General features: G+C 44.2%; 3 protein-coding genes across 6 annotated transcripts; 1 reads left to right on the top strand and 2 right to left on the bottom strand.

Moving 5' to 3' along the window:
* The first annotated feature begins 1,038 nt into the window (after positions 1-1,038).
* On the top strand, positions 1,039-12,899 carry LOC101072547 (heparan-sulfate 6-O-sulfotransferase 3-B-like). The gene is made up of 2 exons (XM_003966542.2): positions 1,039-1,907; positions 11,552-12,899. Exons 1-2 carry the CDS (start codon positions 1,366-1,368, stop codon positions 12,303-12,305), a joined length of 1,296 nt encoding a protein of 431 aa, XP_003966591.1. The 5' UTR covers positions 1,039-1,365; the 3' UTR covers positions 12,306-12,899.
* Positions 12,900-15,057: 2,158 nt separating this feature from the next.
* LOC101072324 (2-oxoglutarate receptor 1) lies at positions 15,058-17,511 on the bottom strand. Of its 3 annotated transcripts, none has more exons than XM_029840550.1 (2): positions 17,372-17,511; positions 15,058-16,852 (listed from the first exon to the last, which is right to left on the bottom strand). In XM_029840550.1, exon 2 carries the CDS (start codon positions 16,838-16,840, stop codon positions 15,854-15,856), a length of 987 nt encoding a protein of 328 aa, XP_029696410.1. In that variant the 5' UTR covers positions 16,841-16,852; positions 17,372-17,511; the 3' UTR covers positions 15,058-15,853. The 3 variants fall into 3 exon arrangements, with proteins under 3 accessions (XP_029696410.1, XP_029696409.1, XP_003966590.3); XM_029840549.1 differs by lacking the exon at positions 17,372-17,511 and adding an exon at positions 17,209-17,352 and having other exon boundaries at positions 15,062-16,849; XM_003966541.3 differs by having other exon boundaries at positions 15,063-16,849; positions 17,372-17,499.
* Positions 17,512-18,097: 586 nt separating this feature from the next.
* LOC101072109 (kelch-like protein 41b) lies at positions 18,098-21,448 on the bottom strand. 2 transcript variants are annotated; one of them, XR_003889325.1, is made up of 7 exons: positions 20,220-21,448; positions 19,363-19,520; positions 19,163-19,270; positions 18,802-18,987; positions 18,583-18,729; positions 18,341-18,506; positions 18,098-18,296 (listed from the first exon to the last, which is right to left on the bottom strand). XR_003889325.1 is itself a non-coding variant. In XM_029840548.1 (6 exons), exons 1-6 carry the CDS (start codon positions 21,312-21,314, stop codon positions 18,395-18,397), a joined length of 1,806 nt encoding a protein of 601 aa, XP_029696408.1. In that variant the 5' UTR covers positions 21,315-21,447; the 3' UTR covers positions 18,098-18,394. The 2 variants fall into 2 exon arrangements, 1 of the variants encoding a protein (XP_029696408.1); XM_029840548.1 differs by having other exon boundaries at positions 18,098-18,506; positions 20,220-21,447.
* Between the last annotated feature and the right edge of the window lie 925 nt (positions 21,449-22,373).

Genomic DNA, 22,373 nt, shown 5'->3' with positions numbered 1-22,373 from the left:
CAAAAGAAAGAGGCCAAAGAGCATTCTCTACAGAAAGAGGATTGACTTGAATACAAACCAAAGTGCATCATGGTTAAATCCTTTGATGGAAAGCATTTAAGGGAAAACAACAAAAGCTTCTGATCAGTGCAGCTTAAAGAGAGCCCATTACTGAGAGCTAAACTGCCTCTGTTTCAACACTGCACGAGGCTGTACACAAATTCAACTCATGACGTGCGTAAAGAAAAAAGATGAAACAGAGCACGTTCACGTGGCACAACCCTTCCCAAGTCAATATGACGTGTTGGAATCACTCCATAGCCGTGAAATCATGCCTCTCACCCAAGGAGCATATACACTTTCTGCACTGTCAATATTTTATTAAAAATAAAGTCATTTCAGCCTAAAGTGTATTGTTTTTGACATTTACCGCACCTCAACACCTTCATTCTCTTAAAAGTAGTTTTTTAAGGGAGCAATATAATAATTTAAAAAAATTACATTTAGCCAAAAACTGATAATACTACATATTTCTATATTATAATAGCCCATTAAATGCAAATACTGGTTTATAAGACAACCATAGACACAATATTTGGAGCTTGAATGTGGTGTAAAAGCACTAGAATTTACATTTTCTACATTATTTCCATTAGCACTGGGTCTAGAGACCATTCAAAATATGCCTGTGATTAATGGTGTTGCGTCACGGACTCGGCAGACGGGACAGATGACTCCCACAGATGTAGAGTTAAGTGCGACAAAACACACCCGGAATCGGATTCTTTGCTTTTAAAAGTAGAGGTTGCTGACGCGGAGACTGCAAAATGCGCACACGGTGCTAAACCTAAAGAGATATACTTAATTATTTTTAACCAGATATTATACAATATATTTTCTGGATGCATATGTATTTTTAGGGTCGGGCAAAGAAAAAAAAACAGACCATCATTGTTAAAACCAACTAAATGAAAAGCTAATCCAATGACGTTAAACGTCACGTTGCCTGATTCTCTTATTTTGAAAGAGTGAACCGGAAACGGTCAGGGTGAACACGCTGCTCTTGTCTCCAGCGCTCCTGGCGCGGGTACCCAGCAGCAGTTGGCAGGACAGCCGAGCCTGAACGCATCTCCGGCGGTGATGTGCGCAGACTTAAAGCCAGAGCTCCACATTCCAATAAATACAAGCGTGTTTAGTGTGACAGCTTTCACTTTGGTAAGTTCGCCATTTCTTGCCCAGGACGTGCGTGGCATGTTCCTATTTGTAAAGTGCGTTTTAAACTCCGGGGTCTAACTGAGATAAGCGCCGCACGAAGCTGCACTGAAACGATGAGACGCGGCGAGGAAGACTTGGGCATCACGACGGCGTGATTTACTGCGTTCCACTATGGAGGAGAAGTTCAACAGACTCATCTTCATCTCCATCGCGGCGGTGCTTTTCTTGATGGTCGGCTACCAGTATGTGTGCCCGGCGGACAGCAACACCTGCTACTTCACAAGTGACGAGAAGGGGCTCTACACGCGGTACTCATCGGGGTTTGAGTTAGTTTACACCGACCCGGAGCCGGACGACGACGTCCCCTCCAAAATCACATCTAGATTTAACTTCTCGGAGCGCGACCTGGACAGGTACGTCGACTTCAACATCCGTGGAGACGACGTGATGGTGTTCCTCCACATCCAGAAGACAGGCGGGACGACGTTCGGTCGGCACCTGGTGAAAAACATCCAGCTGGAGCAGCCCTGCGACTGCCTGCCGGGCCAGCGGAAGTGCACCTGTCACCGGCCCGGCAGAGCCGAGTCGTGGCTCTTCTCGCGCTTCTCCACCGGCTGGAGCTGCGGCTTGCACGCAGACTGGACCGAGCTGACGAGCTGTGTCCCTGTGGTGATGAACAAGAGGGACAAGAAGAGCGCGCCCAAGAGCAAAAGGTCAGTTTGGAGGCCACATCAAACCCCTGAGCCTGAACCTAACGGTCAATCACAATAGACGTGAGAGCACGCAAAAGGAAAGGTGGTTCATTTTTGGCGATTACTGGGAAAATTCTCCTCCCCCGCCTCATTTAAGCGATCTTTCAGACCCCACTCTGGCCCCCGACTGCATCTGGAGTTTTACATCCTTTGTCATAGTCTGACTTTTGTTTAAAAACAGCCCGCTGCTCTGCACAGTGGCAAGTGGGTTTTTGGAGTATTCAGCCAGACATTTTCTGAAGCAGATGCAGATTCCCAAGAAAAAGGGGAAGCGCTAATTGTATGAGAACCAGGACTGGTTCCTATGGTAACTGGACATCATTCTGGGATGAACTTGGCATTTTGAGACTGTTGGTAGTAGATTGTAAAATAAAAAAAAAACAGAAATTTTGCAGCCTTTGCACTCCTTATGGCTGTAATAATGTGCATTACAGGCAATAACAATTTCCACTAGAGCAGTATATCAAACAGAGAGAGTTATAGAAAATGTATTTTCAGAGCGTATTTTTATGGTTTTCATCCATGTTAATAAGTCCTCTTGGGTAATTTGATCTTTTTTAGGATTGTAGGCTGCGGTGCCATGTCATCTTTTGGGTCACACGCGCCAACTGGCATGTAACTACAGCCGAGTTAATCTGACACAACGCGCTATCAGCGGACCGTCGAACCCATCACGCCTGTTACATTTGCTGTAACTACAGAACAGACACAGCTAAGCTTAACACAGTAAATCACTTAAGTAGGGTAGGGTCTTCTGAGGTGTGACGCCTGCGTGTCGAAGCCGATCCGTCTTAAATTTGGTCAAGAGAGCAAATCTCCATATGTCACAGGGAGCAGTTTAGGGGTCTTGACAAGGACAAACAGCGGCTTCCAGAACTCTTCCGATCCATTAGCTGTCTTCTGTGGCGGCCATCAGACTTAATTTAACGTGCTTAATTTGTTTAGAAGAGACGCCTGGAGCTGTATCAGCACTATGAGCCAGTCAGCAACACCATTCAACACTTGTCAAGTCACTATAATAACCAGTGAAAAATCAGGGCCGATTAACATCGGCGCGGCGCCCGGTTCATTTTTCACAGACGTGAACATTTTTCGCCCACCAAGTAAAGATTTTCTGTGTTCAGAGGAAGAGCTGACAGATGACTGACTCAGAGGTCAGAGGTCAGAGCCGCTCCTGAGCGCCTCGCTGGGATTCAGACGTGCGACGGAGGTGTTAAACGACAGATATTTGCATTGCACATTTTTGCAGATTTGTGTGTGAGATTCTGCGAGAGGCATCAGGTCGAAACCCAGCGCACCGTGAGTCATAACTGATTATACCGTTGAATTTGATGGAGTGGATCACAACTTATTTCGCAAATCTGTAGCATGACATTTTCCTCAGCACGGTTCCTGTCACCGAGGGTTTTACAAGTGACCGTCATTTCAAAATAGGAACCCCCCCCCCATAGTTTCCTTGTCATGTTTGAGAAAATGCTAAGTAAAGAACGCTCTGCTCACTGTTACCACAGATTTTTATCAGATCTGAGAGGCTTTTGTCCCGTCACTTTAGGTGAAGTAGCCGCTCCATCATGGGTTAAGCCACGCACGCAGACACGGCAACAAGAAACTGAGACATGTCCGTGCATTAGTGCTCGGCTCGTGTGTTTGGGATTGCACAAAAGCATTTTCTGCTCCTCTTTGACATTTAAACCCCCCCCCCCCCCCCCCCTTCCTTCCCCGTCCTATCCTGTAAGATAACTCTGCTTCATCCCTATTTCTGCCCCATCTCTCCATCTATTATTTTCAAACCAATCCCCGTTGCTTTATGGTGTACTTTGAGCTTGGATCTAAAGGTAATCCCTGAGAATACTGAAAAATGCTCGAGCTCTTTAAATATTTGGTTCAACTGTAACTGGATTACACCTCTTTAAGGGTGGCTGCCCACTCAAACGAGCCACAGGCACCAACCGAAGCAGGCAAACGGCACTCGTACCTCTTTACGCTCCTTCCATCGCTGAGATCTCACACTGCGTAATGTTAAGTGTTACATGTTTAATGATCCCAAGAGAGTATTTACTCAAATCTTAGTTAAAACTAGAAAATCAGCCTCTTAAAATTTGAGATGGAAAAATTTGAACAAATGAATTGCAAATTAAATAAATCAATTGCTCAAAAAATCAAACTCTAAACAACTATATTTAAATTATTTTGAGTATTTGTAAATTTTTTTCCTTCATATAATTTGCTTTATAACTAAATTGTAAAAATTTAAACAAAGGTGCTTAAGTACCAACTACAGCCACATTAAAGAGGCAAATGAGTCTCATCCCGTAATGTCTGAAACTGATCTTGTTTTCCTTAAAAGGCTGTAGATTTTCAGTTCGGACATGCAGGCATAATAATTCTAATTTCATGTTATGGGTCAGGGTGAGAATCAAAACAAGTTGTAACCTGAAAACTGTGAATGTGAGTCTAACCACAAGGGGGCAGCGCATATAGCAGTACTGACTGCTGAACAGCTAGCTAGATACACAGTTTAGAATTTACTATACAAGTATAAATGTCTTTAGATTGTATATTACAAAATGCAACATTGAAAAATAAGGAACATTCGCTACTCTTCCTAACTTTCATGTGGGAATTAATCAGCTCATAATGACACAGAGTCATTTTAATTGTTCCCCAGTCTGATCGTCTTTTTCTTTCCTTAAGTCTAATTCATTCAGGGTGTAAAGAATTCAGTTTACTTTTGTGAAGAGCAAGAGAATAATCTCTTTGTAGAGAATAAGATGATAGCACGTGACCTTAATGATCTTAAAAACAGCTTTTAAAACCACCCAGAAAAATGTCAAAAACCAGTTTTTGTTTGCTAAAATGCCCACGTGAAACACATCCAAAGCAGTGTAAAAGCAGATGATTAACCATTTGACACCCTTTTTTCAGAAATCCCATTTGCCCAAATCCCTATATTTAGATAAAAAAAAGTTAGCACATTTATGTTTGTCTTTTTTTGACTTGCCTCTTGCTGTTTTTTCCCCCCCACTACCTTTTTACCCTCAGGTCTGCCAAATTCCTCTCATATGCCATCTCTCCTGAGGGAAACATGCGGCCAGTTCGAGTGGTTTTGATGGCTCGGCACTGGTTACAGGCACCTGCGGGGCTTTGCTCACAGCAGGGGTTTACAGCATTCACATCGCAGCGGGCTGCAGAATTGCTGTAAGGCCAGACGTCAAACCTTCGATTGCCATGCCGTAGCATTGGTCCGACACAGCCGGCCTCACACCGCGCAGGCAGAGAGCGTAACCTTGTTACTGACCTCATTATTTCAGATTAGAGCAAAGAAAGCAGGCTGGCTAACCTGCAGCTCAGCCTCAGCTTAATTAGCCAGATTTATCCTGGGCAATAAAGACGACTTTAGCTGGTAATTTGGCCACATTTTTAGTTTTTCTTGTGGGTGATAATTACACAAAAAGGAATTCAGATATAGAGAAATTTGGGAGGGGCCGACTATGACAGAGACAACATTCCAGTAAGCCACCATCATGATTAATGCTAAATGCTTAACATTTGAGCAATTTAAATTCAGAATTTACGTCTGGTTGTACTGCTTTGTATCAAATTTCAGTTGCAGTTATGGTGAGTTGGTTTGAAGACCCCACACAGAGGTGTTTTAGGGGTAATTCTGCCCTTTTTCTGTCAGCAGTACTTTTGATTGTAATGTGACTCTCTGAGCTTATTTATAGAGATATATAGAGATATTGTAAGCTGCTGAAAACTGGTTGTAAAAACAACGCAACTTCCTGTGGCCATAAATCATTTAGGCTGTTCCCAGCTGACATGTGAGGAGTTTAAATGAATCTGCAACTTTGCAAAGAAGGATTTTCCCTCCGTCTCACAAGGACATGAACTCGCGGGGAAATATAGTCTCAATTACAAACAAAAAAAGCCTTCTTCAGCATTTCCTGGTGGGTATGAAAGTTGCATACATTGAAGAAACTGAAGCAATAAATGTTACACTGGAGGATGTACCTGCGGCAATTTCAGCGACGGGTGCGCATGTTCGGATTCGTCATATCTTGTAGGTGGAAAGCTATATGCACCGCACTTGACATCAGTTTTATTTCTGGCTGCTGATGGATGTATTGGTCTCGAGGGAGATCCTCTTCCAGAGTCTGATGTTGATTTTGACATCTCGGCTGGGATGATTCTTACTTAACTGAGGTTGGCAGCATTTAATGTATCGTTTAATGATTTTCAGACCTCAGCGCTGCTGATTCAGAGATGTGTGTTGCATCATGTGGCTTCACATGCTGTGCCACGTTTGGCTGAATATGCATACGATATTTTATGTCACAGTCTGCCCTGCCATAGAGAGCGTGACCTCGCACACATGCGACACACACGACAGAACGGCGCCAGTTTAAATCTCCACACACGGGAGAAATGAGACACACGTTAAATTAAGTCTACATCTACTGCTCAGTTCATAAATGAAGCATTGATTCAGCAATTCAAGTTTACTAAAACCACTGCACATTATCATAGCAACCTCATATTCTTGTTACAACTCTAAAATATTCCAAGGATTGTGATAATCTCTACAGTCTATAGAGAGATTAGATGAATACAGGTTAGCAAGGCAAGGAATAAGAATGTGGGGGAGGGTTTAATCCAGACATCTAGATTTATCCCTAAACCGGCCTTTAAAAAAACCCAAAACAAAGCCAGAGATGGTGATTCTTTTGGGCCGTATCGTTATGTCCCATACATGAAACAGGCTGCAGGCAGCAGGTAATCAAAGCTGTTTTCCCCTCTCCTTTTCTCATTTTTCTGTGCAATGACATCTTTGTGAGAAATTTAGTGTCAGAATACTGCTTTTCAGACATTCCTCAGCAGGGTTTGGAGTAGAGAGGTGACCTTTGCCGACTATATACACCTCCATTTATCCCGTCCAGGCAAAGATTAAGATGTCAAGCAAAGGTTGAGGCTAAGACACTGAAGCCGCACACACCAGGTTAAAACCAAATGAGCTGAAAACAAATATGTCACTCCGTTCCCAGGAGAATTTCTTTAGTACAAATGTGTTGATCCCTGGAATCATCTGCATCATTCCTCTCATGTTATGCTGGCTGCAGCTCAGCAAACATCTTCACACCTTTGTTTGTTAGACACCTTGTCCTCAATGGAAGCGTTCTTGTTTCCACACGAGCATCCCTGAGGCTTTCCCTTTCATCACCCTAAAATAGCATCATCTCCATCTCGACTAAGGAAGATCAGACTCCGGCATCGGTCTCTTTGCTCGTCATTTCCCTCCCCACTCAAGTATCAAGTAACGGGCTGCACACTGGTGTTTCCCCACAACTGGGTTACAGTTTGAGCAAGTGTACCATTGGCGGGTCATTCAAGGCAGATGGAGGGTTTATGTGTGCACGCGGACCTGCCGTGATCCCGTTGTGTGCAGATGGGATCAGGGATCATTTTTCCTGTAATTGCCAGGAAAAGATTAAGTAAGTGCAGAGCAGGAGATTCAGATCAGGGAAAATGGATCCCTCTTGACCTCCTAGTCTGAAGCCTGATGAGAACTGTGACCACCTCCATTCTGTGATGATGAGCTGCTGACATCAGCTCTTTTTATTGTCCAATTTTGACTTCTTTGAATTTCTGGTTTCATGCTGTTGGCCTGGTTTCACAGCTAAAAAGGTTTAAGATGAAAACTTATATTAAATATGACACTCTAAGCTAATAATTAATGTGCTTTAAAAATGCTCAGACTTTCTTTTCTTTTTCTTTTCCATTAGCTGAGGCCCGTAAAACTTGAACTGTAATTGGAATAATTTCAGGATTGATTTGTTTCCATCTGGTCCTTCTGCTCTTCATCATAATGCTACATTTAAACATTCTTTAGCAAATTAAATGGTCAAATCAAGTGGTGACAAGGATTTAACCCGCGTACCCCCCACCCCTCTCACCAAAGTGCTTAATTTACACTTGGTACCTGTGGCTGAGGGATCCCTCGTGGGCACAGAAACACCTTTTAAATGGATTCGCTCCAACTGTGTGCTTTATCAACACCCCGGCTTCAGTGTCAAATTGATGTGCCATCCCGTGCTTGTTTTTAGGTTCCCTTTTTTCCCTCCCAACGTGGCTCACGGTAGAAAAGTGATACTCCTCTGACGGTCTCGCAGACTAAGCCAGAGCTTTGAAACCATCCCTCAGAAACGCCTCAACATACAGCGATGCGATGCATTTACAGTCTTTAAAACCGCGTAAGAGAGATTGAGGCCCAATAGCCGGTCGGCCTCCTCGGCAACATTTCCATCACAGGTTTTATCTTCAGATGACTGTGTCCTTGATGCTACTGAGTGAATTAACAAGGCAGATATCAATTTTCACAGCAAGTTTCCTCTGTAGCTTTTTGATGGTGATTTAGAGAGTGAGAGCGCGCGAGACAATAAGGGAGAGCCATGCAGATCAATAATGTTTGCTGGTTTGCTGTTTGGACAAAGTCGACCAGCGGCAGGAAGGGCAGGAACGGGTGAGATTGATCTGTGGCAAAACAAGACGAGCTGTTTTAACTCTATAAACGACCAGTCATGCTCACACGTGCGCCACATGTCTATACCGAAGCGCGGACGGTAGTGAGTTCATTATTTAAAAAATAAAGGCTCAAATGCGAAGCGCCAGTCGAATATTTCATGAATTATTCAGCGACACCAGACCGCGCGCCTTCATTTCAATGCCTGGGAAAAAAAGCTGATAGCTACAGCGTCGCGTTCTCACTGTGGCCGATCTGAGAAATCAAACACTGATCAACATGAGAAAAGGTCAACCGCAGAGCCACATCAAGACCCCAATGACGCTCATACAGAGGAACAGTAGCGTGTTTCCGATGTTCCATTGCCATATGTGTCATTTGAACTTTTGTCCAAAATCAATACAAGTGTTGTCATCATCCCAGAGGAGGCAGAATAAGAGTGGAGAATCTCAGCCAAGACACTCTGCAGGTACATTAGCAGAGCGTCGGATCACAGTGGCTCCTGCACAACGTCTCCCCGTCCTTTCAACTCGTAATTATTCTTTCCCTTCATAATCTGACCCTGTTCCTGTCGCTGCCAAGAGTAAGAGGAGAGCTCTGACATTTGCTGCTCTTTGTCAATAGGTCATGACGGAAGCACAGAAGCAGAAAGGTGGGGTTGCACGGACACCTATTGATCCAGCTGTCTCGCGGTTAGCTGCAGAGATAGATGAGAGGTGCAGAAACAACTGAGCTCTTTTCCAGGAACGACCACACGGACCATTTTGTGCGTGTCCATCTATCTGCTGCTGCCTGTCAGCCCCCATCGTGGAGAGCTGGGTAATTCACTTAGTTTCCACTGTGGACAGCCATTATCTTTGGGTGGTGTCTGTCTGTGGGTGTGCTCTACCATGATATCGTTACGGCACTCCACCATTAACCACAGATGACTGATATCTGCCATCTAGTAATAATTGCTAAACTGGAAACCTTTTAAGGATGTTGGTCTGTACGCTCATTCCCTAGTTAAAACAACCTCCCGATTAACCAGATTTTTAATTTCATAAGCACCGGTGTTAACATGACTTCTGCTGTGCGTTGGACAAAATACATGGATGTGTGTTGATTAAATGAATCTTATAATAATTATAATTATTATTATTAATTATAATTGTTATCTAATTATAATCTTAGAATCTGACATTTCTGCTACAGATTGGACAGCATGTTTTGCAATATGCAACAGAAACAACATCTCCATCAAGGCTCTATTTCCTCATAAGGATGCAGTTATTAATAACGGCAATATTTCTGCATTATGATACCGAGCAGAGGTGATCAAATACGATTTCAAACTATACCGGTTTTCATTTTTCCTTAATTTGTTACCATAATCAGTTCTTTTCATTACACAAAGAGCGGAGCTAAATTTATTGTACCACCCATGGATAAAGAGTGATTTGATGTAGATGTGTCACATCAGAATTGCACAGCAGGTCTGGAGTCAGTGATGATGTAAACACATTTAATTCCCCACTTTTCTACTGTTAACCTCAGAGGCAAGTTGAGCTCAGATGACCCTCAAAGGGATTCTACTCCATATGAATTCTATACAGACGATGCTAGTCAAGCTGCCTAACCTGTGCCTCAGGAAAACGACACACAGAAAGGCACCAAGCCTGGTACTGAACCCAAAACCTTCTGGAAATTTTAATTCCTTACTTTTTAATCAACTACACAACATGATTTTTAATCATCAACATATGAATAAATCATGGAGATCATTGCAGGAGCACGTAAACATCTACGGTTGGATCTGTTTTCCATCATCGATACAGAAGTAAATGACTGATTAATGAAGAAAACCGGGTGGAAATGAATCAGCAATGAAGATATTTATTAGCAGTTGCAGCCCTGATATTGATCCCCTTATAAATGAGCATTGAAAACATTTCAGTCTTTCTCTATAGATATTTATCAAAGTGGGTATTTTTAACGGCGCCAGCGGCGTAAATTCTGAATGTTGATAATAAACAGGGTAAAGTGACATGATCTAAATTGGGCTGGCTTCATATTTGATGGATCTTGTTGTAAAAAGTAGGTGATCGGGATCTGATTTTTAACTCCATCCATCTCAGGAATCCCAGTTTTCTTCCTGTGGGCTGAATTCATTACTTAGGGCCCCTCAGAAAAGTCCTTAAGAACAGAATTCAACTTGAAACTGGATGAAAATGTCACTAAAACAGTTTATCGGCAAACGTCGCCAAGAAATGTCCTTGAACGTGAATTCTTTCTTTACGTGTTGACTGAAATCTCCCAGATGGTAAACTGAAAGATGTGAGGAATGAAAAACCTTTCATGTTAAGCTTCTTTGGACTTTCGATTTGGTTTCCCTCGCTGATGGTGAGGTGAGTTCGGGGAGGTTACGGTGATCTTTGAGCACAAGATGTTTTCAATTTCTTTTTTCCTCTCAATGTACACCGTATTCCTTTAGAAAAACTTTTTTGAAATGGCTGACGTCCACCCAGCACTGCCTCCACCAGTCACCTCACCTCAATACTACGCTGGTCATCTCTGAACCCAGGAGATAAAAAGGAGAGGTAGCATTTATCGGCTGAAAGCTTTTTAGAAAGAGCGGAATGATCCAGAACCATGAAAGGTGCTGGAGTCACACTGGTGTGATTAAGGTTTTCTAGCACTGGTATTTTTTTTTGCTCATATTTCTTTACCTGGAAGAAATCTGATGTCTGCTTTCATCCTCCTTCACTCGCTTCAAACCATGGCTCACGATTGTCATCTGTGAACTTTCACATCAGGGTTGAAATAGACATTTTTTATAAGGTAAAATCCTAATTTTTTACAGCCAAAATAACAAATACCTGGATAACTTCTGACATGAGCTTTTGACGAATGTAACACTGAAAACGGGGGCGTAAAAACAGCTTTTTAACCCTGTGTGTGGGTGTGTGTGGGTGTGTGTGTGTGTGTGTGTGGGGGGGGGGGGGGGGGTACCTTCATCCTGATAATTATCATAATGATTAACTTGACATTATCAAATGAAGTTTCTGAGCTGGTCTAACACCTCACGTGTTCCCGTGTGTCTCTGCAGGAATTTCTACTACATCACCATGCTACGTGACCCTGTGTCCCGCTACCTCAGTGAATGGAAGCACGTGCAGCGAGGGGCCACGTGGAAAACAGCCCTCCACATGTGCGACGGCAGGCCGCCCACGCAGGACGAGCTGCCGTCCTGCTACAGCGGGGAGGACTGGACGGGTGTGCCCCTGGCAGACTTCATGAACTGCCCGTCGAACCTGGCCAACAACCGCCAGGTCCGCATGCTGGCCGACCTCAGCTTGGTGGGTTGCTACAACATGTCGTCTATTAGCGAGTTGGAGCGAGGCCGCGTGCTGCTCGCCAGCGCCAAGGCCAACCTGCGTAACATGGCCTTCTACGGCCTGACGGAGTTCCAGCGCAAGACGCAGTACCTGTTTGAGCGGACGCTTGGCCTGCACTTCATACGGCCCTTCACGCAGATCAACAGCACGCGCGCCGCCAGCGTGGGCATCAGCGAAAAGGTGCGGCGGCGCATCGAGGGGCTGAACGCCCTCGACGTGGAGCTCTACGACTATGCCAAGGAGCTTTTCCTGCGGCGCTACCAGTACAACCGGCAGAAGATACGCCAGGAGGAGCGTGTGAGGAGGTTGCGGGAGAGGAAACAGAAGCAGCAGCTGCACAGGACCTATCTGGCTCAGCTGCTGAGACTGGGGGGAGGAGAGGAGGAAGAGCAGGGAGGGGAGGCGAAGGCAGGAGAGGTGGTGACCACTACAGAGGACTACAGCAGCCAGGTGGTGCGATGGTGAGGGGAGAACACGCAGTGGCCCATGGCTGGTTCTCTGAGCTTTACTCTCCTCCCTTCGTCACGTCTGCTCTCCCTCTGCTGTGAATCTGCCAAAGTCCGCTGTCGTCCTCAAGCTTTGTTGGACCAACCAAACAGTGTCTTAATATTTATGATGGATGTAATTGTCCTGGCAACACTTCATATTATTTTCTTTTTATTTCCTACGGATATTTTTGGCACCGCAGTTGTGATCTCTATTTATTCATGAGTACTTTTGCTTTGATTGTTATTAAAGCACTGGAATACGCACACACACACACACACACACACACACACAAAAGTTTATACATGGTGCTTCAGACAGAAGGCCAGTTTTTTGGTGAAATGGCGAATGAACTGGAGGACTATATGTGTCATGTTTGTGATCTAGCGCCGTGTTGATCTGTGAAATCTTGTAGTGACTCTGTGGCTTCATAAGAATAGCATAAGAAAGCGCAAACTTGGCGACACTCTGCAGTGTGTTTTATTTCTATCTGACTTATTAAGATGCAGTACGAAGAAACAATCAAGGCAATTTTTCGCAGGAAATGTGTTCAATAAAAATATGCAGCACCCGGTAATTTAATTTGCTTTCTAGACTGTCTCTGCCGCTCGTGTTCTCACACGGGTTCCGTCTTGGTCACAGTTTGTTCTTGCCATAAAAATCTGAAATCTTCTTGTGGTGTGCCATCTTCAACATTCGTATTTACACAATTAACTCATTGATCATAGGATCCTCGATTGATCACTTTGGGTTCAATTGACCAGCACGTTGGCCCAACAGAACCTATAACCACTGTGGTATGTTGCATGCTTTTTTTCCTCCAACATTGTACAGTAACACACATTACTCAATTGGACCGCCTTTGTCTTCTCACCCCGGCAGAAAAACAATCTTCTTCAAAGTATTTCTAACCACAACTGACCACACAGACATTAGCTATGAAGATAATTGCTTTATACTGAAAGCCCATGGCTGTAATAAGCACTTTCCCAATGCATCACATATTCATTTTGTTCATGAGACTAAAAATAAGCGAGCGACAGATCAGTCAGGAGGCACAGGAAAAGACGACAACAGCTATGAACAAAATTATCCCTCCCGAACAGTCTCCATCCTGCCTGCACAGCATGCAACAGCAAACGATTAGACTTACACAAGCCAGTGATAACGGGGATGGGCGAGTTCGCACATCTGCGTACAAAAGCACGCAGAACGTTGGCCGACAACTTAAGCTTGGTTTTGCTTTTTGAATGAACTCGCCGCCCTTTGTATTCTTATCTGAACTGTTATAGAAGGACATATGATGATTCCAAACAATCATCATACAAACAACCTAACGGCTCTCCTAATCGCCCCAGGATTTCCCTCTGTTGACTGAGAATGTATACGTGGATCTTTAATGACAAAACCACATGCAGTGAGATTTAAAAAAATAAAAATCTCTTCCTCGCCCTCCTGGATGGTGCCTCCGCCAGACCTGGGTCCTCTACCAGACGCCTGGGAGTCTGAGGGTTCTACGCAGGATCTTCGCTGATCCCAGGACTGCGCTCTTCTGGACAGAGATCTCTGATGTGGTTCCTGGTAAATTTTATGTATTTATTTACCCTATCCTGTCAAGTACTGAGGCAAGAAGCTCCTTTTTGGTGTCAGACATTCTGCCTTGTATCATTTAAAAATCGATTTATAGTTTTTTTTAATTAATTAATTTTTTTAATTATTAATATGTTTTATGATTATGCAATTCAGTTACAGAAATATTTCATAAATGAATGTTGGACCTTAGTGCTCAGAAACCCACAAATGAAAAATCGCAACAACATGAAGGAAGAAAAGCAGTGAAGCATTTTACTGCATCTCCAAAGAGCTCAACCATTTGGTGTTTTGTGTTAACAACTCTGCCTTGTCTTTAATGGGGGAGGTGAATGCATCTGCACAGGGTGCACAGCTGAGTGCTCACATCCACCATTTCTCACAGATCACTGACTCCAGGAGGTGGTGTCGGCCGTAAAATCAGTTCATTTCGACGGCTGACCGAACCAAATGGAACAAAACGTAGATTTCTCTCTCTTTAACTTAAAATCTTACATTACCAACACTAGTGAATTTCAAATAAACGAGTTTGGAAGAAAAAAATCCTTCCTACTATATACCAAATTCGGACTTATCATAATTCCTAATTTATTTAGTCTTTAACATTCTGACAAAATCCAGAATGATTTTTTTTTCCGGACAATTTGTGCTGGAACATTGTCAGTGATCATGTCCACCAGACAAGAAATGGTGGAAACCACACAATAGATACACAAACTAATATCTGCACTCATCTTTTAGAAGTTATCCAGGGTTTCCCTTTACGATCAATCATTCTGTCTCCTTTCCTTGACATAAACCGTTTCGTTACCCCGACTAGTTAGTTTAACTGTCACGTCAGCGTCGTTTCTTATTATTTATTATTTCCGTTTATAACAAGCTCAAAAGTTATATAGGAATCTGTAAAACGTGTTAAGGGAGCTTATCGGCTGATGAGTTTATCAAATAATTACGACGTCACGTTTAATTACGTTACATCTGGATGAAACCTGGGTTTGACAGGCGGCAGGTGGCTAAACAGCCAAAGATCCATTTAAAATGTCATGTAAACGCTGGATAAACATATTTCAGAAAAGTGTTATTATATGCAGGTCAATCTAAGTAGTTATTAAATCAATACACAGTAAATCGAGACCTAAAGTGGGCACTACAGTGTTAAATATATAAAAGTTCTACAAGTACAAGTATGCTTTCTGTACAAGTTTAAGGTACTAAATGTGTTTGTGTGCAGTTATGTTAATTGCTCTGCAGATACATGCACCAAGAGCGTTTATTAGTCATCTTTAGCAAAACAAAAGGTTGGATAGTCTGGAAATGACAAAGCACAATTTGAGCCACATGTAAAAATAAAAACACCCCCCCCCCCCCTCCACACACACACACACCAAACCCCAAACTATATCTGTTTTCATACAGTCTATACATTTCACATTGAAAATGTAATATTTGTATCCACTTGTATTCAGGTAATCAGCACTAAATAATGAAAGAAAATACACACTAGGATTATTCATGAGCATCCACATTTTCATTCAAACAGTATCTCCATTGTTCCTAAAAAAAAAAGTTACTTGTTACTTATTATAAACCTGTAAAAATACAAACATACTGGATAAACTCAGAAAATCAAACATGGCTCCAAAGCAAACACAACAATCACTGACCTTGCAAATTTGTCGATTTTTTTTTTTACCAAAGGAGGAAAAGGTACCATGGACAAAGATTAACTTTACACACACTAAAACACACGCACCCCCCCCCCCCCCCCCCACACACACATCAACACACATTTAATGACCGACAAACATCAACACAAATTCAAATACCAAAACACAAATAAAATGTATATGCTACAAAAGAAGTGTTTTCCCAGCAGGAAACCGAAACCGACGTTTTGTAAAGTCTTTTGTCCAGAGTCAAAGGAAAGTAAACATCAGTCACGAAGCTGGTGCGCCACTGCCCATTTTGCTGATAATGTCGACATGCATCAGAGACCTGTTTTTTCTCTGCCATCTCTCCCTGCACACGATGTTGAGGAACGCCACCCTGAACTTGTCCCCTGAGAGGGTGTACAAAGCCAGGTTAAAAAAAGTGTTGAGTCCAGCAAGAGGCCTGGAGAAAATATATGCAGCGTGCACAATGTTGTCCATGCATGGGCTCATTTCCATCTTTCGAGCTTCTATCCTCAACACACGCAAAATGTGATAAGGCATGAAGCAGAGCACGAAAACCACCAGGATCAGCATGGTAACACGGCGGGCTCGAATCCGAGAAGGGCTTTTGGTGTTGGGCCCCTTGGCTAGCTGTTTAACCACACTGATATAGCACATGTAGACCACCACCAGAGGGAGGAGGAATCCGAGCACGGCCAGCAGCCAACTGTACCACCTCACCACGTCCACGGGGATGGTGCTAGCAAAGTCCAAGCATCGGGTCTGGTTCTTTTCCTCTTGCAAGGATATCATCCCCAACATAGGACCGATCTCAGCGGCGGCGATGAGCCAAACCACCGCGCATGCTGTTATTCCCCAAATGCTCTCCTGCACCCGTGCCGCCAGCAAGGGTTTGATCACCACCACGTAGCGGAACACCGCAAAGCAGGTGAGGAAGAGGATGCTCCCGTACAGGTGGAAATGAAAGCTGAAGCGCACAAAGCGGCACATGAAATCTCCAAGTTCCCATATTTCCCATGTGCTGTAGTAGTAGATGAGAAAGGGCATGCTGAGGACGTAGAGGAGGTCAGTCACTGCCAGGTTGACCATGATGATGCTGCTGCTCTTCCAAGGGCGCAGCTTCATCAGGTAAATACTGATGGAGGTCAGGTTTCCCAGCAGACCCACGACAAGAATGATTCCATAGGTGACCGGTAGGTAAACATTTTTCATGAACAGGACCACACCGGTGCAGTTGCGATCATCAAACATAGTGGCGTCCTGCTGAAAGACACATCTGTCAGATCAATTTCAAAACTGGAGAATCTCCCTTCCCTTCCCTTCCCTTCCCTTCCCTTCCCTTCCCTTCCCTTCCCATGGGAAGCTATACTGCCTGCATTCAAACACTAGCACATGAACATGTAAACACAACAGTTAACGCTGTCCCGAGTCGACTGTCGTCATTGGCAAACATCACTTTCCTGTATGAGCGCACACAGACAGGAAGAACAACCTCACAGATTTAACCTCCTCTTTCACTGTGTTTCCACTCAAAACATCATTAAACTCATCAGAAGGGGAATTTCAATTTTCACAATCGGAAAGACTGAAATGAAGGGAAGAGCTCAATACGAACTGACCAAAGGGAAAATTTGGAGAGAAATGGAAAGAAAGTCCTGATTGGGATGTCAAGACAAGTCCAAGTTGTTTTTCAGACACAACAGAGCTCAGCTGGTTCTCTGGTGAAAATAAGACGAAAGGAAAAAAGAGACGTGAAGGTTGAGAAAAGCCTTTTCTACTCACTTCTTGTGCACCTGTTAGCGCTGCAGCGTCCAGTGTCTCATCTCTGTCTTCATGCCAGTGCCTCTGTCTGTCACTCCTCCCACCACTCCCTCTCTTTTGCTTCCAGTCTTTCACAACCAGAGTGAAACTTTTTTTTAAATTATTATTTTAAGACACTGCTGAGGATCACTTCCTGGTGGCGGGCTGGAAACGATAAAGCTCAACGAACACTCTCTTCCTCAAGGATCAGGTTTCAAATAAAGCAGGAAAAAAAGGCCAGCAAAATACACCAGAGTTGGATCCCGTCAGGAAAAATACACTCAAGTGCTTAAGAAGTTTATAAGTTTATATCAAGTGTATTTAAGTAGACTTTTAGCTGTTTTCTTCAGGATTTTAGAAGAACAAGATTTTTCAAACATAATATTTTGTTTTCATTCTCATTTAATATATAATGTCATTCTAGTACTGAGAAAGATATTGACTGTCCTAGGAGCAATTAGACTTTAGTAGAAATAGATCTTCTGAGCATCAAAACTAATGAGCTTGAATATTAAATTCAATCATGTTGAAGATTTTGTTGGAGAGAGCACAAATTTCAGAACATCCAGGAAAGAACCAAAACTTCCGTGTTCACAGTCCAAAGTTCCCCCAAATCTAACCCTAACCCTCTCAGCTGCTCTTTGTTTGTCAATGTAGCAAATGAACTCTCACTTTAGCTCCCAGACAATGAAAATAACTGAAAGAAGCGAATGTTAACAAATGTTTATTTTACAAAAGAGGAGCTATAAATGTTGTTAACACAGTTTCAAACATCAGCTTAAATCTTGGTATTTTTGCTTCATCCTTAAAGAGGAGGAAGTGGTTATGGTAAAAGTTACCCTTGAAAAGAAACGTTCAAATACTACTTTACCGCATTGTTTGTTTTGTGTGTGTGTGTGTGTGTGTGTGTGTGTGTGTGTGTGTGTGTGTGTGTGTGTGTGTGTGTGTGTGAGACAGAGAGAGAGAGAGAGAGAATATGTATGTCAGGGGCTGTGCTACAGTAGGCTACAGTTTGGGCATCCTTGCAGCATTGAGACGCATGGACACGCAGGAGGCGCCTGCAGCGTAACGCAGTTCCCTCAGCATCCCGCTCCATTGTTTCTTATTCTCCTCGTACCTGTCAGGACAGAGCAACATCACATCAGGGAACCAATCGCACTGACCCCTGAAAAGCCGTTTTCGGGGGGACTTACTGCCAAACGTCAGTGACCTCTGAAGGGGCCACCTCTTTGTTCTCCATCTGAACCATTGCAAAGCCCCCGACAGCATAGAGGGAGCCATCGGTGCTCATCAGGTTGATAGAGCTCCTCTCCTGTGGAAAATCTGTGAACGGCTCCCACCTGAGGAGACACGGACAGATGTTCCAGGTTCTACAGCTTTTTTCCTGTCTCTAAACATGGACGCGGTCGTACTTGTTTGAGGCAAAGTCGTAGGCTTCACAAGAAGCAGTGAGGCCTTCCTCATTGACTCCACCTGCCACTACGATCTTGCCGTTGTGGATGACGGCTCCAAACATGGATCTGGGCGTTTTCATGGCCGCCATCTCCCTCCACTCGGACTGTTTGTGGTTGTAGGCAAACATTTTATTGAGGGCTTTGCTGTGGAGATGAAGGGAGACAGAGTGTCTGAAGAGCTGCCACAAAAGCTGCAGGCCTGCAGTCTCTGATGATAGACCTCTGGCAGCTGCAGGTCTCACCCCAAGGTCACACACACACACACACACATACACCCACCCACCCACACACACGCACACCCACACACACATTGACTCACTTGTCATCTGTCTTTCCACCGATGCAGTAGACGAGCCCTTTGTGGGAGACGACAGCATGGCCGTGGATCTTCAGAGGAAGCTTTTTGGTCTCGCTCCATTTCAACTTTCTGAATGTACATGATGAACAATTACACAATTTATTTTAATAAAATGGCTAACTAAACAGGCCTGGGGCAAAAGAACAGATGGCAACACTGACTCGACATCGTAGCACATGACGGTATCCAGAGATTCGCTGGTCTGCAGGTCTTTTCCAGCCACGGCGAACAGCAGGTTCTCACTCTCTCCCATGCTGAAGAGGCATCTCGGGGAAGGCATGGGCGGCAGCGCCACCCAGTCAGACGCGAGTGGATCCAGCTGCGAACATGGCGTGCATCAAAACTTTTTAAACAAAAGTAGAGAAGCAGCCTCTCAGCAGACATTAGCTCAGTTTTTCATAAAACAAAGAGAATGACTCATCATATTGATTATGGGGTAAAAAAATATATCCTTTGTAACCGTGAAAGTGTCTGTGTCTGGCTCTGATGTGCAACATGGGAGACAAAATCTATTCATCGATCGTGGGAGTATACAGAAATAAAAGGTATTGTTTTTTTAATTGTTTTATGCTCTAATATTTTAATTACTTTTCCATTTATCCTTCTTTAGGCCCATTTTTGCTTCAAAAACTTTAAATCTATAATAGAGGGAAGATCTGATGCTAACTTCTACAGGCTAATTAGCTATAGTTAAATAAATACTTTAAGAGATACTCACATTTCAAGTCTCTGGACCTTATATATTATAGCAATTAATGTCAATTGCTAGCATGTCTCCATCAAAAATCATTTGAACATAAAGCTGCTGAGACTGTTTAAAACAACCATAAAAGTATTATTAGTTATGTGCATTTATTGTTAATAATGAAAAAGGTTTTTTTAGCTAGGCCTTAGTAAATGTAGATCTACTGTATATACTGTGCTTTATGATGATGCTGAAAAGCTTTGACATTGGTGAAGAGCAAATGACTGACAATTGCACTTAAAGGCAGCAGCAAAGACTTAATAAAAAAGTTACCACATAGACGTAACACTGCAGGGGAACGTCTTTGTTCTCCTCATCCACAAATAATCCTCCAATGATGAAGAGCTGGTTTCTCTGTGAAACCAGGCTGACGTGGTTTCGAGGCACTTGCTCCGACATGGCCGCCAGGAAGCACTCGTTTTCACCGACGTCATACGCCACCGCTGCTGTGTCATTGATCAACAGCATGAATCTACGCGTGAACATGCCGTGTCTGCGACTGTCATTCAGAAAGCCGGGGAATGGGCTTTCGCCATCCTCGGCTTCCCCCTCCGCCCCTTCCTTCTTTGTTTTCTCTGGAAGTTTCCCCTTGAAGGCATCCCTGACGACCTGGATCATCTTCTGGAGCTCTGGGTTGGATTTGATGGTCTCATTCGTCTCCACGCTGTCTTTGAAGTACTTCTCCGGCAACAGGCGGAAGCGGATGCAGTTGAAAGCGTCCTTTAGGACCTTGATGCGCTCCTTGTCGTGGCGGACCCAGGCCATGACTGCCTCGAACACCAGCTCCTCTTTTTCCACATTCAGCGAGTCTCCGCCGATGACAGCGAACAGTTCATGGGGGGCAAGCTTGAGGAATTCGTCATCTTTGTGGAGGAGCTCAAAACGGTCAGCGATGTAGTTGCGTGCTGCTACGGCGAGCCGTGGACAATTGAGCACCAGGCCCAGTCTGAAAATGGCCATGCAGTTGCCCAGGGACAGCTTCTTCTGCAGGTAGTTGACGCAGACGGTGAAGACGGAGGGGATCTGGAATCTGTTTGCAAGGGCTATTATATCCTGGACGTTGTCATCTGTCAGGTCAATCTCAGCCGAGTAGAGGTATTTAATGATCATGTTCAGGATGGCAGGATTGACATCCTCCAAGACCACCTCCTTGGTGTTTTCCACTTCCTTCCCATCCTCCGTGAAGAAGATCTCCCTGAAGTACGGACTGCAGGCAGCCATGATGAGCCGGTGGCAGGGGAAGCTGCGGTCGCCCACCTTCAGCGTGCAGTCCACCAACTTGTTCTCATTCAGCAGCTCCTTCAGCCCATCCTGGAGCAGGGTACTTTGAAACAGGCGCAGCTCCTCCTTGATGGCGTTGGCGTCCATGGCGAGTCAGGAGGGGAAACAGTGGATGAATGAGGGGATCTGTGGAGAAAGGGCAGAGATGGCGGCCGCTGGTCCTTTTGGCAGTTGGACGTGGCTGGGAAAGGCAGGGCAGCAGAAAGGTTCCCAATGTGAAGACCCTGCAATTTAATCCCACCCCCACGCTAAATATAGCCCCCCCTTACTGCCTGCTCTGGTTGAATCACAGCACAGGCCTTGACTGGAGCAGCTGCTGTCAACTGAAAGAAGCAACTGGCTGCAGATACGCCACCATGATTCAGCTCCAAAAGTGTCACGAGGCCAGCAGTGGGACAATTTAGAGCCATCGCTTATCCACGTGAATGCTGTCGGATCTGTTACCTACAAAGGGCTAAAAAGGCAACAAAGCATGACTGTCTCCTCAGTGATTCGACTTTCAGAGTGCCTTCGTGTGAAATATTGCCTGGAACATAATAGAAACAGCAATTTTCAGCGGATGAAGCAGAGTCGACTTGTGAATTGAAATCTTGATGTAATGGCAGCCTGTTGTTATTTAACTGAGACCGAGGGACACAAAGACTTTCAGCTAGAAATGGGTCAGACAGGTTGGTGTGCAGCAGCTGTGTGCACAGACAGGTGAGACCAACGCTCAATGGCTGTCCACCAATTAACAGTGTTCTGCTGTCCCCCCCCCCCTCCCATTGGAGGGGACGCGAGGGGAGTTTTAAAGATGCCAGAAATGTTGTTTTAAAATGTGTAAAAGTCGTGATTCAGGGACAGAGAGCGACAAAACAAGGCCAGCGCCAGCACGTCAGGGGAGAAATATGGCCGTACATTGTGAGGTGGTGTTTCTGTGGCCTGAAAAAGCGTGAGGGGTGTCTGTAGTTAGGTAATGTTCCTCCCGTGGGCAGCGCTAAAGATAGATCAGACTCTGCCACTTGTCGAAGAGCGTCTAACATGTAATTTAAGCAGAAGAAGGGACTCCAAAATCCACAGGAGGTGAAGGAGAAAGGGTACTGAAATATGCTGTGCTGGCGCAAATGTTTTTTTTTTATGATAATATTGGAATTGAGGTGAAATTTC

This window comes from Takifugu rubripes, chromosome 8 (genome assembly GCF_901000725.2).
Source record: "Takifugu rubripes chromosome 8, fTakRub1.2, whole genome shotgun sequence".
In the NCBI taxonomy this organism is placed as follows: Eukaryota; Metazoa; Chordata; class Actinopteri; order Tetraodontiformes; family Tetraodontidae; genus Takifugu; species Takifugu rubripes.
The sequence above is the reverse complement of the archived record's forward strand: the minus strand, read 5'-3'. Positions and strand labels throughout refer to the sequence as shown.